The sequence below is a fragment of the Phyllopteryx taeniolatus genome, chromosome 21, assembly GCF_024500385.1.
Source record: "Phyllopteryx taeniolatus isolate TA_2022b chromosome 21, UOR_Ptae_1.2, whole genome shotgun sequence".
In the NCBI taxonomy this organism is placed as follows: domain Eukaryota; kingdom Metazoa; phylum Chordata; class Actinopteri; order Syngnathiformes; family Syngnathidae; genus Phyllopteryx; species Phyllopteryx taeniolatus.
Window position 1 is genome coordinate 2,147,739 of NC_084522.1, and position 18,450 is coordinate 2,166,188.

At 41.3% G+C, this 18,450-nt stretch overlaps 2 protein-coding genes across 2 annotated transcripts; both read left to right on the top strand.

Annotated features, from left to right (window-relative positions):
* The first annotated feature begins 1,231 nt into the window (after positions 1 to 1,231).
* Positions 1,232 to 10,219, top strand: ubqln4 (ubiquilin 4). The gene is made up of 11 exons (XM_061759790.1): positions 1,232 to 1,413; positions 4,037 to 4,188; positions 4,986 to 5,137; positions 5,219 to 5,481; positions 5,567 to 5,725; positions 6,814 to 7,048; positions 7,115 to 7,254; positions 7,908 to 7,991; positions 8,117 to 8,232; positions 8,329 to 8,521; positions 8,986 to 10,219. Exons 1-11 carry the CDS (start codon positions 1,273 to 1,275, stop codon positions 9,136 to 9,138), a joined length of 1,788 nt encoding a protein of 595 aa, XP_061615774.1. The 5' UTR covers positions 1,232 to 1,272; the 3' UTR covers positions 9,139 to 10,219.
* A 1,081-nt stretch (positions 10,220 to 11,300) lies between these two features.
* Positions 11,301 to 15,933, top strand: LOC133470875 (ras-related protein Rab-25-like). The gene is made up of 5 exons (XM_061759791.1): positions 11,301 to 11,748; positions 13,139 to 13,334; positions 13,790 to 13,983; positions 14,496 to 14,576; positions 14,662 to 15,933. The coding sequence occupies exons 1-5, from the start codon at positions 11,712 to 11,714 to the stop codon at positions 14,787 to 14,789; spliced, it is 636 nt and encodes a 211-aa protein (XP_061615775.1). The 5' UTR covers positions 11,301 to 11,711; the 3' UTR covers positions 14,790 to 15,933.
* The last annotated feature ends 2,517 nt before the right edge of the window (positions 15,934 to 18,450 follow it).

Below are 18,450 nucleotides of genomic sequence, written 5' to 3' on the forward strand. Positions count from 1 at the left end.
TTTATGTTGTTGATTCGATTTAATGTAATTCCTATTTACTATTATTAATTAATTAATTAATTTATTTATTTATTTATTTTTTTGTCTAATCTAATTGATTTTATGAATTTGAAATGAGCAGTTGTGCAGTCTGTCCATGCCATCTGCTTCAAATCTCCCTCACGACTGCAAAACAATGTCCAGTGCTGTCATCTTGTGGTCATTTGCTGTACACACAAGTGGAAAAATACATCATCCGACGTAAATATGATTGACGCAGCGTGTGTTTAATTTTGTTTTATGTTTTTTCCGCGAATATTCTCAAAAGGAATGCAAATTAGAAATCAACCGTGGCCGGACGGTTGATTTCTATTGTGAAAAGTGACGGTTATTGTGAATGACTGGTGAAAGGAGCCATGGATGTTTTTTCTGGACTTTGTGGATTATTTCAAGTTGCTCTGTGTCTTTCTATTGTGGAAGTTGACGTTTATCACCAGTACGAGGAGACAATTGTGGATTATTTGGTGTTATCATGAGAAACTGGCAAGAAGAGCCATCCTGCCATGGTCTTTTTTTGACTCTGTGGATTATTTCCTGTCCTTCTGTTGATTTCTATTGTGCAAGGTGGCTGTTATGAATAATTGGTAAAAGGAGCGATGGCATTCATTATGACAAGCACATGGGGCATTTGCCAATCCATACTGTTGACTTTTTTTTCTTGACTCACTAAAATTTGTGGTTGCTCATTGGTCAAGACTAATTGTAATTGTAACATTTAGGATGCACTGCTGAAGATGAAAGGAAGAAATGCTAATGTTAGCGCCGCAGTCTTCAAATTAAACCCTGAAGTGGTCACCAGCCAAATGCACGATTATTCAACAATAAAAGTTTATCTATTTGCTACTTGTAGTTATTTTCAAAACATGTTTAATAAGTTAAATGGGCAAACTGCCAACTGCCAATTTTAAGTTTGTTTATATTATTGTGTCTACATCAAATGCTGTTTTCCCCGCGTGCTCCTTGCCATAGTGTATCATTCGTGCCTTTGTTTTTCAAACTAAAAGGAAACATTTTAAAACCAATGAAAGACTTGCTTTTTAAATAAAAAAATAAAACTACTTGTTTTAAAATTTCTGTGCTCAAATAAAAATTATTATAAAAAAAATAATAATAATAATTCCAAACAGTACGTCGAGTCGGGAATTCCTCAACTTCCGGCGTGGCAGATTTGACCCCCCCACCGACCCGGAAGCAAACTCTAGTCGCGAGCTGCTTCCCATCGGAGGAGTAAAGATGGCTGACCAGGGCGCCGCAGATCCCGCTAACAACAACAATCAAGCCGACGCCGCGGAGGGAACCATCATTAAGGTCACCGTAAAGACCCCCAAAGACAAGGAGGAAATCGCCATCGCAGAAGATTCGTCAGTCACGCAGGTTTGTGGCGGCTTTTTAAGGGCCGGGGGGCGGGCGGGGGCTCGGTGCGTGTGATTGGGGAGGGGGGACAGAAGCGAGCGTCATGCCCACAACTTCAGCTAACCAGCTAGCCTGCTTAGCGTCGACGCCGCGCTTACCGGCTAAGTACGACACTGTTAATTTTTATTTTTTTGTAATACTGAGACTACAACTGTTCATAATAAGAAAGATATAACGTTATCATTATTATGTGTACTAAACAGACGGGTATAGTCGCGTTTCAATGTGCGCTGTGGCTAACCGGTTAGCCGCCGGGCTAACTCAACGCTAGCCGTGTCGTCAATGGAGTGTCAGCTGACGCTTGCGATTTACACAGTGCCTGATGGTAAGAAACACTAGGTGGGCTGCCTTCGAGTACATGTGCGTGGTTTTTGGGGGGGGGGGGGGGGCGACGAATTGTCGCCATTTCGTTCCACGTTCGGAAAAGCGAATGGCGGCGTTCGCTTGTCTGGAACCTTCTCTAGTGACTGACTGACTGAGTCATGGTTCATGCCGCCTCCCGGGGACCGGAATCGGGAAACTGCAGCGCCTGTTGGCTTGGCGACGTGCTCAAGCGCACTTGCACAGCAACACTTGATAATTAGCAGTAATGACCATGAGTAGATAATATAAATCGTGTGTATCTCAACATTCAAGCTTCATGGAGTTATTTAGCTGGGATTAAAATCTTCCCTACAGCACAGTTTAAACCATTTGAGAAATATTAACCCGCCCATTTTTTAAATTGTCGCCTATACTAGTCATTTAAACTAAGGTTCCACCAATATCAAAATTTTTTCAGACGGAGTACAAGTACTTATGTTTGATTACTAGCCGATACTGAGTACCAATATTTGATAATGCCTCAATGTCTTGCAATTTTAAGGAAAATGTTTTTTTTTAAAAGATTGACTTTTATTGAACATTGCATCAGCTTCACTGAAATCAACCTACACACAATCGAATATTGTTGCGCTTTGATTGAACGTGTAATACAAATCTATTAGCATATTGTTAATAATCATTTTGCGGCACGGTGAACGACTGGTTAGCACATCTGTCTCACAGTTCTGAGGACTGGGGTTCAAATCCGTCCTCCCCTGTGTGGGGTTTACATGTTCTCCCTGTGCCTGCGTGGGTTTTCTCCGGGCACGCCGGTTTCCTCCCACATCCCAAAAACATGCATGGTAGGTTGATTGAGGTCTCTAAATTGCCCTTAGGTGTGAATGTGTGCGTCAATGGTTGGTTGTTTATATGTGCCCTGCAATTGGCTGGCGACCAGTTCAGGGTTTACCCCGCCTCTCATCCGAAGTTAGCTGGGATAGGCTCCAGCACGCCCGCGACCCTTGTGCGGATAAGCGGTACAGAAGATGGATGGATGGATAATAATCATTTTTATTCTATTTTATTGTTTTATTGTTTTTTTAAAGTGCCCTATAAATACATTTAGTTGCGTTCTGTTCTTATACACTGAATAATCTTATCCCCTGGAGGTATTTGTGCTGCTTCAGTTGTGTGCGCCTTGGCCTCCAGGGTGGCAGTATGGTGCACCCATGCAGATAACACGCACAGATTTGATTAAAAGACCCGAAGAAGAACGTCACACTAAAGCTGCAGTAATATTTACTTGTTTTTCACTGGGTAGAACGAATATATGCCTGTGAGTATCGTCATATCTATTTGTGTTTAAGTTGTAGTGGTTTGTGTTCCAATAGTCATTTAAATATTCGTACTGCAACATTGTTGTTTTTCGCTAGCCCATCTATGGTGTTTTTCACTATGTGTAAGCTAGCAGTGATGAAGCTATGTGTTTGTAAAACATTATGGTTTTTGTTTACTATACAACATATGTAATTTGCTTTGTGTGTTTAGTTTTACAGTAAGTAAACTTCAATTGGGGTGTCAAACAGGATGGCTAAGAATAGGATCCACAGAAAAAATACGCTGGTAGAGTAGGAAAATTTGAGAATAGGTGCATGTTCTCTGTACATCACAAAAAAGTCCCTTCAGTTGGGCACATACTGTAGCGTACATTTACCAGCTGTTAACTACCACCACTGCCAATAGTCAACTAGACCTCTCTCTGCAGCAATCATCTTGAAAAGTTAACCACCCTGCTTACTCGGGAATAAAGTAAGAAAAGTTACTTAAGCTTGCATTTCAAGGACTCCTAAGTAGCATAAATTGTGTTGTAAATCATTAACTCGGTTCAGGGGGCATTCTGGTTGCCCTCGACTGTCTTGTACTGGCACCACGGTGTTGTTGTGGTTAGCACGGCGACCGAGTGAGGTAGAATCTCGGATCCCCATTCTTGCTCCCATATCCCCAAAATTCTTGGGTGAATTGAAGATGTAAAATTGTCCATGTGTGTCAATTTGAGTTGTTGTTTTTTTCTCCTTGTGCCCTGCAATTCACTGACTGTCATGTTCTGTCACTTGGGCACCAAAGCATCTGTTGTTAAAAAAAACAAAAACGCTTCAGGTTTGGGTTTGGAGCTATTAGGATACCTGTACACAATAGTGAATGCTAGAACTACATTACGGAACCAAAATGATTTATTGTTATGAATTACATATGTCCTCGCTTGCTGTCATCCCTCTTTTAGTTCAAGGAGGAGATCTCCAGGCGCTTTAAAGCCAAGCAGGATCAGTTGGTTCTGATCTTTGCCGGCAAGATCCTGAAGGACGGCGACAGCCTTAGCCAGCACGGCATCAAGGATGGCCTGACTGTGCACCTGGTCATCAAGACGGCTCAGAAGTAAGGCGGCACACAAGCCAAATACTAGCCAGGCGGGGTCAAGTGTTTATGAAAGCTATACCTTTACAAATTCTGTTGGTAACCAAAACAGAAGCACCTACCATAGAATGGCTGCTTAGTTGTTCTGTCCTGTCGGCTTCATTTCTTTTCTCTGTAAAATTAATGTTTTTATTTGGTAGAATACCAGTTAACACTTTTTAATATTATTCCAAAAAAAATGCATTTTGGTCATATAAATCCCCCGCCGCTAGGGTATATATATTTGTTTGACAACATAATCTAATAAAATGTCGTTGTTTGTGTATGTCATTATTTGTTGGTTAAAAACTTCTTTATAAAATACTTTTATTGAAAATGATTTATGTGTGATAAACCTTTAGAGATGCAACATCTTATTTGCTATGGGGTCCCACAAATTATAAGCCACTCAAGTATGTCATAAAATGTACAACGGTGTGGAAAAAAAGAGCAACCTAATATAAATATACAACTCAGAAAAAGTCATGTTGTGAAGATTTGGATTTGCGAAGAGGAGGGCTTTTAGGTGTAAAAAAAATATCAGGATACAGTTGAACGGAACAATCTGAAAAATAAGGGAAAGGTCATTAATAAAAGTTAAAAAAAAAAAAGTGGACACAAGGTTGATGCCTGATGAACACCTCTAGGCTAAATTAGTAAATACACCTTCGAGAGAAACACAATTTTTTATGCTGTATGTGTAAAAACTAAACCACAATTTGCACCCTTCCTAAAAATACAAAGTGCATGGATTTTTTTTGCTCTCGTCTTGCGTGTAGGGCCTCAGATGGAGGCAGCACTTCAGCCTCAAGCTCCTCGCCCACCCCTGCAGGAAGCACCAATGCCTCCAATCCAAGCACCACGCCTTCCTCCACGGCCGGGTCCACGGCCGGCTCTGCTCCGCCGCCCACTCAGACGCCCAACCTACTGAGTGAGTCCGTCAGTTTCCCTGTGACCGTCTCAGAGGAAATGCACCGTTGCCTTCACCCGCATCCCCCTCTCTTTCCCGCAGGCGGTTTCGGTGACCTGTCCAACCTGGCGGGCCTGGGGATGGGCACGTCCAACTTCATGGAGCTGCAGCAGCAGATGCAGCGGCAGCTCATGTCCAACCCGGAGATGCTCTCGCAGATCATGGAGAACCCGCTGGTGCAGAACATGATGTCCAACCCGGACCTGATGCGGCAGATGATCGTGTCTAACCCCCAGATGCAGCAGCTGATGGAGCGCAACCCAGAGATCTCACACATGCTCAACAACCCTGAGCTAATGAGACAGGTGAAGAAACTCTCCAGGAGCCATCCCCCCAAAAAGCCTTGATCTACTGGTTTTGACTCTCTCCCTGTCGTCTGCCTCCCTCCAGACCATGGAGCTTGCTCGCAACCCGGCCATGATGCAGGAGATGATGCGCAACCAGGACCGGGCGCTCAGCAACTTGGAGAGCATCCCGGGTGGCTACAACGCCTTGCGCAGGATGTACACAGACATCCAGGAGCCAATGTTCAGCGCGGCCAGAGAGCAGGTGACCATTCACTGGATAACGGATAACGGATATCGGATTCTTTTTTAAGAGAAAGTGCAACAAAATAGTTTTGTGTTCTTTTTGGGAGCAAACCATGGAGAAAAAAAATTAACAGTAGCCATATAAAGACACCATTGTAATCATTCCAGCTTCGGAATGTTCGACACTTCCAGCATTCCTCCTTTTAGAAGAAGTCCACATTTCCCATGAGAAAATATTTAGTATATGAAACTACTTTTCCCCATAACCAGGATCTTAATCTCCAGATTTTCACAAAAACAAAACCATTCTAATTAATGTGGAAATTGAACAAATTTAACCTCAAATTTACTAAATCATGCTAACTTCAAAAAGTTCAACATTCCCCAAAATACTATTTTGGGCTTGCACAAAGAAAGAAAAGGGGACAATAGAAATTCAAATTGTTCAAATCGCAGGTTATGTTAGCGACTTTTCCCCTCAAATTTAACATTTCTCAACCGATTCCAATCATTCCATCGAAAGATTCAGCTCATTGAAGACATCCCGGGAACAATTTTTCTCATTCACTTTAGCCATTATTCCACAATTTCCCCAAAACCATTTAGTAAATGGAGACGTTTTACAAATTTCCCTTTAAATTCAACGTTTGTCAAAAGATTCAAATCATTTCAACTTAAAAATTCTCAACATTGAGAACCATGAGAAAAATCCCAGGTTGATGGACATTTTTGACAAATTTAATTTAAATACAATATTTCATAAATGTAATAAAATAAAAACCTCAAATTCAACATTACTGTCCAGATTCAAATGATTCCAACGTTAGGATCCGCATTTCAATCAAATGTTCAAACGTTTCTGCTTTTGGAAGAATTCAGCATTTACCATGAGAATTAAAAAAATCAAATGTACCTCGCCCCAGCTCCCCCCCCCCCCCCCCCCCCCTCCCCCCTAATGGCAACTGCTTCTCGATTCTACATCTCTAATTAATTCTCCAGCATTGCAGTTAAGCGTCTTCAGCATTCACATGTAATTCCTAGATTCAGTTTGAAATGCTTGCAATTGCGGAAATTAGCTCGTCTAATATGTTGAACCTCTGTCTGCAGTTTGGCAACAACCCCTTCTCAGCCCTCGGCGGCGGCTCCGAGTCGGGCGCCCAGCCGTCGCGGACGGAGAACCGCGAGCCCCTGCCCAATCCTTGGGGTCCGTCCAACGCCTCGAACCCCGCGGAGAACGGCGGCGGTGGCGGCGGCACGGCGGGTGGAACCGGCGCCGCCGCCGCAGGCACCAACCCCACCGTGTCCAACCCGCTGGGCGTCAACCCCAGCAGTCTGGGAAACGGTAAGTCGGAGACGTGTGACTTTTAAAAGGGCCAACCTGTCGGCTAACCAAACGTTGTTTTTCCAGGAATGTTCAACAGTCCGGGCATGCAGAGCCTCTTGCAGCAGATCTCGGAAAACCCTCAGCTCATGCAGAACATGCTGTCCGCTCCCTACATGCGCAGCATGATGCAGTCGCTGTCTCAGAACCCAGAGTTGGCCTCCCAGGTGGGTACTTTATCCCGAGAAGGGGCACATAAAAGCCGCAAGAAGCCATGCCCCAAAAGCCACTGCAAGTCTGCCATTTTAGCTCGAAGCAGCCATTGTAGGCTCATTTTCAAGGGGCCTTTTAGTAAGGAACCTGTCCTGGAGATTTCGACGCATTGCTACCAAATTTGAACCACGTTTCACTCTGCACCATGAAATTTGGTCGGCTTGCTCGTCACAAATAGATTCACAAAACAAAAGTCAAGATGCCAGGGACACAAGAAGTCTGCCATTTTTGTTCGAGGCAGGCGTTTATAGGTTAATTTTGGCCTTTTTGAGGGGTCCTTCAAGAAGGAACCTGTCTTTAATGAGTCTGATTGCTACCAGATTTGAACCCTTTATACTAGACAGATGTGCTAGAGTGCAAAAATTGGGAGGTTTTTTTGTCATTATTGGTGGAGTATGACGGCGAAGTCTGACTCGTCATTGGCTCACTTGCACAATAAAAGTCTAAAAAACAAAACGCATGCCTTAAAAGCAACAGCAAGTCTGGCTTTTCGTCTGGAAGCGGCTATTTTAGAGCCAATTTGGCCATTTCGAAATGATTAACGCAAACTCTAACATAGCCCCGCAAGGTCAGAGCTTAATCAAATACATTATGTGTCTTGTTGTAGGTTATGATGAATAATCCCTTATTTGCCGGAAACCCACAGCTGCAGGAACAGTTCAGGTCTCAGCTTCCCATCTTTCTGCAGCAGGTATGGAAGACATGTTCTTGTGTTTCAAAAGGGTTGTTGAGCAGTTGTTGGTTTTTTTTTTTTTTTTGTTTTTTTTTTTTTCTTCTCCTATGGTTTGGGTAATTTTGATTGCTGTTTGTTTTCAGATGCAGAACCCAGACGCGCTGTCAGTGATGACGAACCCGCGCGCCATGCAAGCGCTCATGCAGATCCAACAGGGCCTACAGACGCTGCAAACGGAAGCACCGGGCCTCATGCCCAGGTATACCCTAGAAGTGCGCACACATAAACGACATTTTCACCACATCTAATTTTCGATGTCTCTGTGGCTTTTTTTGCTTTGTTTTTTTTGCGACAGCTTGATGACGAGCGGCCTTCCCGGAGGGATTCCTGGTGGCATCCCCGGCGTCCCCACGGGCGGCAGCGCGCCCACCGAGAACCCCGCGTCCTCGCCCAGTAGCGCCGGGACGCCGCCGAACGCCACTCAGCAGCAGCTGATGCAACAGATGCTCCAAATGTTCGCCGGAGGAGGCGTGGGAGGGAGCGCACCGGTACATACACGAACTGTCTCTCAAGTCGTCACCCGGAGTTACTTTCACAGTAAAAATGGTCAATTGCCCGTGTGTTTGATTGCGGACATTTTTCAACCGATTCACCAAAAAGAGGCTTCAACTTGTTGCTAACACACGATGCAAAATTGCATAGGCGGACTAAAGAATGGCATCTATGTGGCGCATTAAGCAACACCCATTTAAACACACACGGTGCAACAACATATGTAGTCAGACAATATAACAATCGTCACAGGCATATATTCGTACTCCCCCATAAAAAAAAAAAACTGCCGTATTACTGCGGCTTTTAACCCTAAAATGGGCACTTTGAATAACAGCCTTCCTGTATTTCCAGGCATGACTTCTTCCAAAAAAAATTCCTGTACCACCCACTACAAACACCATTTTATGTCTTTTCCTTTTAAAAATGACCTTTGCTTCCTGCCCCCTCCCCCTCGCAGAACCAGACCCCCGAGGTCCGCTTCCAGTCCCAGCTGGACCAGCTGAACGCCATGGGCTTCATCAACCGCGAGGCCAACCTGCAGGCCCTCATCGCCACCGGAGGGGACATCAACGCCGCCATCGAGAGACTGTTGGGCTCGCAGCCCTCGTAAAGACACGCACACAAACACATGCACACACATGCAGTACATACTGGCGCCCTGCATACGTACACAGCCACACACGCGCACACCGCCCCACATCCACAGACTAAAAGCATCGCGTTTCGCCCCCCAAACTTTACAAAGACACTTTGGGCAAGATCCGACACCTCCATTCTGTTCTCGGATCCCTGCTCCATTACAATATTTTCCCTCTTTTTGTTTGCCATCATCCACTCGGTGTCTTGTTGGGTGGTCTCATTTGTTTATTGACAACAGTGGGACGGCCTTCCAGTTATAAGAGATCAAAGCGCACGACGTGATTGGCTATCGCCGGTGGTCGTGCGCTAGCTTTAAAGGTCTCATTTGTTCATGCGACTGGCCCCTTTCTGTTCTTGATAAAAGCAAGCTTTCCTCCACAATTGCGGCTTTCCGGATGATGCCCTCCACACTTGTAGTTTGTCATTCCAGGTTCAAGGGAAGAAAAAAAAAGTGTCTTTGTGTGTCTGAGGCACCGCTGTTGTGCCTTTTGTGTCCTCCCTTTCAATGCGAGACTTCCACAAGTGTGTGTGCGTGCCTGTGCGTGTGTGTGTGGTTGGGTGGAAAGGGGGTGTGGTCTCAAGTTAAATCCATGCATCCGCACATCACAAGACTTTACTTATCGGGCGCAAACAGTTGGCACGGTCGACACCGCCAATACAAATGAAGCAAAATGAACTTTTCTTTCATTTTAATCTGATGATTTACTACTTTTGTTCTTTTTTTGAGGCGCATTTAAATTAAACGAAATTCAGTTGAATCAGTTGGCCTCACAAAGCAATTCTGGTATGGTGGACCTACCATACGTGTCTAAAAAATAAATAAATAAATAAACAAATCTAGCGCTAGGTTGTCATATCTTTATTTTTTCCTCTCTGGAAACTCAGCATTGTAGTTGTGGTAACCATGGCAACTGCTTCTCGGGCTTTGCGTTGTTTGTTGACCTCGGCTGAAAACAACAAAACGGAAAAAAATCCATCTCCCAATTGAACATGTTGGAACTAACTTTTAACAGTACTGTACTAAAAAAAAATAAAAATGAACGTGGTCAAAAGCTGTCTGCGCCCTGTCTTAGTTGATTGTGACAACGTGGTATCTGTAAAGCTGTTAAGTTCACAGTGGAGTTTGAAGGAAAAAAAAAAGGAAGTGTGGGGCAAAAGCGCTCTCATGCCAGTAGCATGATTGAACCTAATTTATATCAAAGATGAACGCGTTTTATTTCGTAAAATTTTTTTTCACTCCGACATTAAGCTGGAATGATGAAAGCCAAAAGTAGGAATGCGCAGCTCCGGCATGTTTTTTATTTTTTTTTATCTTGTTGCTTGTGGGAAACATTTTTGATGTTTATTTTTGCTTAATTGCAAAATTTTGTGGCAAATCATCACAATTTCTTTTTTTTTTTTTTTTTTTTTAAACTGCATTAAGCATGAAATCATGTCAATGACATGACAACATAGTTTATGTGAATAAACCTTTAAATTTATCACAAAGAATGTCTAGGAAAAAAATGAAATGACCAATTTGTTTACATGATTAAACATGAAAAAACCCCACTAATTTTAAAGGTTTTATCATTTCAGATGTTTAATTTTTACATTCTTCCCTCAAAACGCTTCAGCCGAACAATGAGAACCAAAAGTAGCAACTAGCAAGGGTTATCATTTTTTTTCCATTTTTATTTTTTTAATTTTTTTCCCCAAAAGTAGCAGCTGGCAAGGTTTCATTTTAAATGGTTATTTTTCATGTTGATGTCCCCAAAATGCTTAAACTAAACAATGAGGACCGGGACACAACCATAAGTAGCTAGCAAAATTGTATTTGAAATGTTGATTTTTTTTTCCACCCAAAATGTTTTATCCTGACGAGAACCAAGAGACTCAACCTAAAGTAGCAGCTAGCAAAATTGTATTTTACATGTTTATTTTTTCCATGATTCCCCCCCCCCCCCCCCCCCAAAAAAAAAACTTTCTCCAGATGATGAGAGCAAAGAGACTCAACCCGAAAGTAACAGCAAACCGCACCTCCGTGTGGTTTGGACATACAAATACAACTTTTTATGCTATTGTAATTGAGCATTATTTGTGTAAGAGGAGGCGGGGGGGGGGGGGGGGGGGGGCGTAATAGACATCAGATAAGAGCAAACAAGCGGTTTTCAACAAAGGTCGTCCAACCTTTAGCCAATTTGGCTGACATGGATGTCATCATCAATCAAGGTGCGTCCACGCTGGTCCCAGCAGGTGCACCTGTCAGCCCAGCTTGTCCGTGGCTGGGTGGAGTCTCTCCCCAGCGAGTGGTTCTACCGGTTCCACCTGTCAGCTGACGAGGGATGGGCAGGACACACTCTGCCCCCTCACAACCGCCGCCAGCCCGCAATAAAGAAGGAAGTGTATGGATGCGGTCGGACCGGTTCTCTCTTCCGCCTCAGCACTGCCCTGGCGTGGAGGGGGAGCGACGAGGGGACTGGATGTATTTTCTACTCTCTCCGGGGGGCTTCTAATGTCTAGCAGCGCCACATCGGGAAGGGAGCCTGAGCGAGCCATTGCAGCATGGGGTCGGACGACACGTACAATTTTGTCTTTAAAGGTGAGTCCGTGCTGACTGTTTGAATGGCTGTGATTGAACTGGATTCTATTGTACAGTCGTGTGCAATTATGTTTGAAGGTGTGTGAAAGTAACATGACATTTTGACCTTTTTGATCCCCGGTGCCATGATTGGCATCATCAAAATGGACATCAAATGCGGTTGAACGCGCACAAGTGAAACAATTGCCTTCAAGGAAGCGTTGGTTTTTATCTCTTAAGATCATTGAGCCTATACTGCATGATTTTACATATAACTTGACAAAAGTGCTATCAGATTCTATCACTGATCGTGTTCTCGTTTAATACCCCCGAAATGCATTTATATACTTAATTTATCCTCACAGGACAAGTAAAGTATCTTAGCAAATTGTCCAAAAATTTGTCATTTCAGTTGCTATTTTTGCCATAGCTCCAAATTCATTATTTTTTTTTAATCTCTGTTTCAAAACAAATTTGAGAACTGATGAACAAAAAAATTGAGAAAAGTAAAAAGTTTTTAATATTGCATCAGAATTTGAGAAAGAAAAAAAAATCTTGTTACTTGAAAAAAGTTGCAGTATTAAAGGGGGGGGGGGAGTAGCACGAGCATAGTACCATAAAATTTGGTCATGAAAATGTCACGTTCTTGAAAAAAATGTCCAATGTTACTGTTGCGGTCCAATAAAAAGCATGAAACCCCAAATTTTGTGGATTTTTTTTTTTATTTTACTTATTTTTTTAAATGTAAAAAATGTACCAGTTTTTTGTTTAAAAAAATATCTAAAGTACATGCTTTTACTATCACTGTCAATCGCAAAACCGTCAAGAATATATAAAAATGTGAATGTGAGCTAATTTTTTTTCCCACCAAAAATTGTTTTGTCTTTTTGATACATAACTCGCAAAATTTGACAGTTATTAACAAAAGATCTGTTATCGATGAGTCCAAATTTTTGTGGCATGTTCCTGAAAGAAATGTGTTTCCGTCACAACAAAAAAGCATGTATCTCCAAATTTTGTGTCTTTAATAACTAACTAAATAATAACTTCATTGTCAAATTTTATTTAAATTTAAAAAAATAATAATAATTCCCCATTCGAAACCACAAAAAACAGTTTTTGCGATTTGGATTTCGAAGAGAAAATCAGATTTTTTTTCGTTAGTTTTTTTTTTTTTTTTTTTTAAAGCTCAATGTTAAAACAGACTTATGTGAAATATTTTTCTCAAAATCCTTAATCCAAATGGGAGCCAAGAGACTCAAGCCAAATGTCTTCGGTCTTCATCTCGCTTTGTAGAAGGTGTTAGCAGCGCCCCCTATAGCTGAGATGTCTAACTGCAGTTGTGTTGAACCATGGTACAGTCTATTGTGTATTTGGGCTTGTTTTTGATGTGTCTTTTTCTATTTTTCAGTGGTTTTGATCGGGGAGTCCGGCGTGGGCAAGAGCAACCTCCTGACGCGCTTCACCAAGAACGAGTTCAACCACGACAGCCGCACCACCATCGGCGTGGAGTTCAGCACACGCACCGTCCAGCTGGACAACTGCACCATCAAGATGCAAGTGTGGGACACGGCGGGCCTGGAGCGCTACCGGGCCATTACCTCAGCGTGGGTACACGCGCGCACGCATACACAGTACAAAATCACTTAATATTACAAAAATCAAGTTGTGTTTTTGAAGGGCAAAAAAAAAGAAATCTTAATGTTATGAGAAAATATAATATTTTGACACATTCTTAATTTTCAAGCAAATATCACAAGGTTGGGAGTTGCAATATGACCCAAAAAAAAAAAAGACCTCATATAAGTCTAGACTATATAAGGCAAACCTTAGCCTGAATATGATTTGGGCAACTATGCTAATATGCTGCAATATAATCTGAATATGAGGAAAAAAAGTTGACTACAAGAACACCGATGTAATATCACGAGAATCAAACCCTTAACGTTCAAGAAAAAAAAAAGTGTGAATGATATGAAGCAAACGCGCTTGTTTTCTGAATGTTGCAATTGGAAAGCGGGATTATTTTTGCAAGGCTAAAAGCTGTCACGGAACGTTTCAGCTACTACCGCGGCGCGGTGGGCGCCCTGCTGGTGTACGACATCAGCAAGCACCTGACCTACGAGAGCGCCGAGCGCTGGCTCAAAGAGCTGTACGACCACGCCGACCCCCACATCGTGGTCATGCTGGTGGGCAACAAGAGGGACCTGGACAACCTGCGGACCGTGCCCGCCGAGGAGGCCAGGACCTTCGCAGGTTGGTGCCTGCTCACACTTTGCCTTCAATGTTGCTTACCGCTTGAGTCTTGTGGTGTTCATGCTTTTATTCTTGAAACATCACAACCTTTTTATCGTAATGTTACTTTTTTTTTTTTTTTTTTTTTTATTTCTTGAAATTTACATTAGTATGCTAATATTTAATTCCTCAAGTGTTGTAATATATATTTTTCTTGGATTGCAAAAAAAAAAAAAAAAGTATTTTAACATTGCAATTTCTGACTTTCTCAAAACAGAATATGGCAAATGTAGTTTATTTCTAAAAAATTAAGATTTTTCTCTAAAATTCCAACTTTAATCATGTAATATTACGACTTCTCAAAAATTACAATTTTAGTATATTCCAGCTTTAGTCTCTAGCTCTAGTATTCAAATGGATTTATTTGTTTTCATTACAACTTGAATTTTGTAATTTACCGAACATTTTCGGAAGTTAGTAGTTTCAGGCAACCAATTAGATGTTGCCTTTTTGCTCCCGCTATGCGCATTCAGAGAGCAAGGGTCTGCTGTTCATGGAGACGTCGGCGTTGGACTCCACCAACGTGGAGGCGGCCTTCATCGACGTCCTGACGGGTACGCTCGGGTCGTCTCGGCACCTTACTTCTGCTCGGTTGACGTAAAAAGCTGCCTTCTTATTTTTTTTTCTGCCGCCCCGCAGAGATCCATCGCAAGGTGGCCAGCAGAGAGGTGACGCGGGGCTCCATCAGCGCCGTCACGCTGTCGGGGGTGAGCCGAGACAACGGCGAGACCCAGGAGGAGCAAAGGCGATGCTGTAATAGCTCGTGAAAACAAACAATAAGAAAACACACAACCGTACCGTCTTAGTCTTTGGCCGCTGACATTTAGTTTTCAATGACGACTCAAAACACACGTGTCGCAAATCGTCTTTCTGCATTGAAATGAATGAAAACGCCGTTAATCCTTTTCAGTGTCCCAAAAACAGCCACCCAAATTTTTGTAACATGTTTTCAAATTGAAAAATAGCACTCCGCAGTATTCTACCTACAAACATACGGTAGTGATATAAGTGTAAAGAATTCAACACTTTATGCATCGCGATTATTCAACGGGCATTGTGCCATTGTGCGGCTCCTTCTGGTGTGTGCGCTTTGGCCACCAGGGGGCAGTATATGCTATGCACATCTATGCCCGTGAGTATTGTATGCTCTGTCTGCCAGTGTTCAAATCAAAGTTGTTTAAAGGTTTACAAGTACAGCAATATCAATGCTAGTTTCATTAGCCCGTCGAGGGTGTTTCCCATTATGTATTAGCATTCAGCTAGCCAGCTAAAGGCAAAGTTAAGTGATTTGGTTAAATACGTGTAAATTGTCTTGCTAGCCAGCTGACGTTTTACAGTAAACCTTTACTGGGAGTGCCGTTCGTTGTGAAGTTCTCACATTTTTGCTCCCAACTCAAGACCCAAAAACTGCGACGGTTCGTATCGCGAAAATCTCCGAAGTCTGATCACTCGTAAGTAGAGGTATCACGGAAATGAAGCTTTCATTGTAAAGTTGAGTCGCTGTTGGAAAAGAAAGCACTGACAATAATTTGAAATAAATTATTTAAGCTCAAACAGAGATTCTTTTTTTATTATTATTATTATTATCATTCAACCCCCCACCCAAGTCAAAATGTACAATAATATTCAATCATTTAGCAGGGACAAAGGAAGTGAAAAATCGAATAAATGTTAAACTGCGCTTAATGTAACATGAATGTACACCCATTATTGTTAATTTGAATTATTAGTCACTGGCTGTAATTAACACTAATCATAATTATCATCGGTGTTCTTTCCAAAGTGGAATGTCGCTTTGTAAACCACATTTCTAACGCGTCACATTTTTTTCTTTTTTCCTGAAAAATACTTTTGTCTCAAAACCTTACGATTTTTCTCTCTCGAAATTACAAATAAAATCTTGAGCCATTATGTATTTTTTCCTGAAAATTGTGACTTTGTGCTCTTGAAACATTCTTCTAAGTCACTCTTGTAACATTCTGACTGCCTCTAGAAATAACAACTTTAATTTCGTAATATTTCCACTTTTTTCTCATAACAGTATATTTTTTTTAAACTGCAACTTGCGAAATTCTACAACATTCCATGTAAAATTCTCTTTTTTTTAATTTTAAATGTGACTTTAGTAATAGTGCTAATTTTATTTTCTACAATAGGAATTTTCTTGACAATTAAATTTTTCCCCCAATAAAGATTTTGACTTTTTTTCTTATAACTTACAACTTTAGCTGAGCAATATAACACATTTTTTTCCTCATAACATAAATTGTTTTTCTTTCGACTCATAATGTTATGTTTTTTTCCTTGAAAATTACGACTTACGTCTCATAATGTATCACAATTTCGTTTTCCCTCAATGGTGTGATTTATAATTTTTTTTTTTGTGCATCATTTTGCATAACTGTCTCCCAGTTGTCATAAATGGATAAACAATTTAAACAATATTGTGCACGTCGGGCGTGTGAAACTGTGGCCTGAAAGGCATCAACAATATTGCGCTCACATCTTCAATCTGGTATTTGCTCATCATGTGAAAATACGGTTGTCATGGTAACCACCTCTGACGCCTCCGTGGCTAGCTAACGAACGACCGCACGAAGAAAGGAATTTGCTTAACCGTTTCACCACGAGCGAGGATTTAATTGGCTTACTCGTGTTGTATTTTGTGTGCATGTGCATATTGTGATGACTAAGACTTATCATAGAAGTATAATAGGACAAACTCGCGTAGCAACACGGAATAAATGCTCTACAAAGCTATTTTTTTAATTACATTAATTCAATGACAATATGAGTGGTATTAACACTTAAGTCTCATATCTTTTTTTTCCCTTGGGTTTGTCAAATGTAACACTTATTTTATATTGTTACTTTTTTTTTTTTTTTTTTTTTGTCAAAATAAAAAATGTGTTCTCGTAATATTCCAACTTATTTAAGTAAACTTTTTTCTTGATTTTACATTATTATTTTTCCCTCAAGCCGTGACTAGTCTTGTAATATGAAATTTCTCAAAGTGAAGTTGCAATTTTGAAAAAAAATGGTTCAAGGAAATACAATTGGTTTTCCTGCGGCATCGTGTTTTTCTTGTAAATTTCACCTTTTTACACTATAGTACAACAAAAAGTTACATGACGCCACTCGACATACAAATTGAGAAAACTTACTTTTCATGACACTAAAATTGCAATTTTCAAGAAAAAAGTCAGCGTCATGAGGAAAAAAAAAGACTTCATATTATGAGAGTAAATAACTCTTTGGAGGGGGAAAAACATTGAACAGTGACCACATTTGGACTCCATCTTTGATTGGTTCACTTTGACTACATTTGTTTTCCCAAAGTGGTATTTCAAAATTGAAACACAAAAGTGAGCACGCACAGGTGCACAGGCACTCTTGACCCTACTTTTTGCCCTCCATCAAGCTCTCTGAAGACTTCCGGAATCATCCGAAATAGAGTCCCAATCGATGCTCGCTGATTACCGTGGTGATGTTCCTATGGCGACCAGTCATTGGCTTCAAAGTGCACAGTGGGTCTATTGTAATGCACGGGAGAGTTTGTTTAATCAATATCGTACTGCATCTTGCCATTCGTACTCCAAGTGCCGTGGGCCGCTCGCGGGGTTGCCGTGGCGACTGCAGCGTCGTTCGGTTTGAGGCAGGCCTCAGGTGACACGAGAAGAGGAAGGCGAGGTGTAAAGTGGCCTCGACGAGATCACCTTTCGGCCCGCCGGTGGCGACTTCAGCCGCTTGCGCGCTTCCTTCCCTCCCCATTAGGCGAATTAATTGGGACACACACACACACACACTCATCTGACTTAATTGCTTTAGGTGAGCACAGCAACAATGTGGCAAGGGTTAGACATTACACATTGACACTTGTGGCCAACGTCTGCCTAGCTTAGTTTAAAATAGCATTTATTTTAGAATTTTTTATTTTGTTTTAAATTTTGTTTAATATTATTTTTAATTTAATTTTAACATCTGAACTTGTATTTTAGCTCTTTTTTTTTGTTTCTTTTTTTTAGATCACTTAAATTAAAAATTCTAAATTTGAATTTAGTTGAGTGAATTGAGTTCTTTCAATTCAGTTTTGCATTTTGAAATAGTTCACATTTAAATTGGAATTTTATTTGAGTTTAAATTGTATATCATTTACATTTAAAATGACGACTTAATTTAACTTAACTTAGTTTCAAATATTTTGTAACATCATCGATTTTTTTCTTATTTTTTTTCTTCACTTTCCGCACGTGGACGTTGCAGACCAGCATGCCCTTTCACCTTTCAAATCTGATGCAGTCACCTGTTGTGTTGCCATGGTGACGTGTGTGGATGTTGTTACAATAGAAGAACGCTTTTTCTTTTCTTTTTTTATTTAACAAAGCACTGCTTTAACCACTTTGATGTTTTGGATTTGATCAATTAACT

Bases quoted from the DNA above. Each gene is read 5' to 3' on its own strand.
- ubqln4 (XM_061759790.1), top strand. From the start codon at position 1,273: ATGGCTGACCAGGGCGCCGCAGATCCCGCTAACAACAACAATCAAGCC. The intron at 5,482-5,566 runs GTGAAGAAACTC...GCCTCCCTCCAG, and splicing joins ACCCTGAGCTAATGAGACAG to ACCATGGAGCTTGCTCGCAA. The intron at 8,522-8,985 runs GTACATACACGA...TCCCCCTCGCAG, and splicing joins GCGTGGGAGGGAGCGCACCG to AACCAGACCCCCGAGGTCCG.
- LOC133470875 (XM_061759791.1), top strand. From the start codon at position 11,712: ATGGGGTCGGACGACACGTACAATTTTGTCTTTAAAG. The intron at 13,335-13,789 runs GTGGGTACACGC...GGAACGTTTCAG, and splicing joins TACCGGGCCATTACCTCAGC to CTACTACCGCGGCGCGGTGG. The intron at 14,577-14,661 runs GTACGCTCGGGT...GCCGCCCCGCAG, and splicing joins CTTCATCGACGTCCTGACGG to AGATCCATCGCAAGGTGGCC.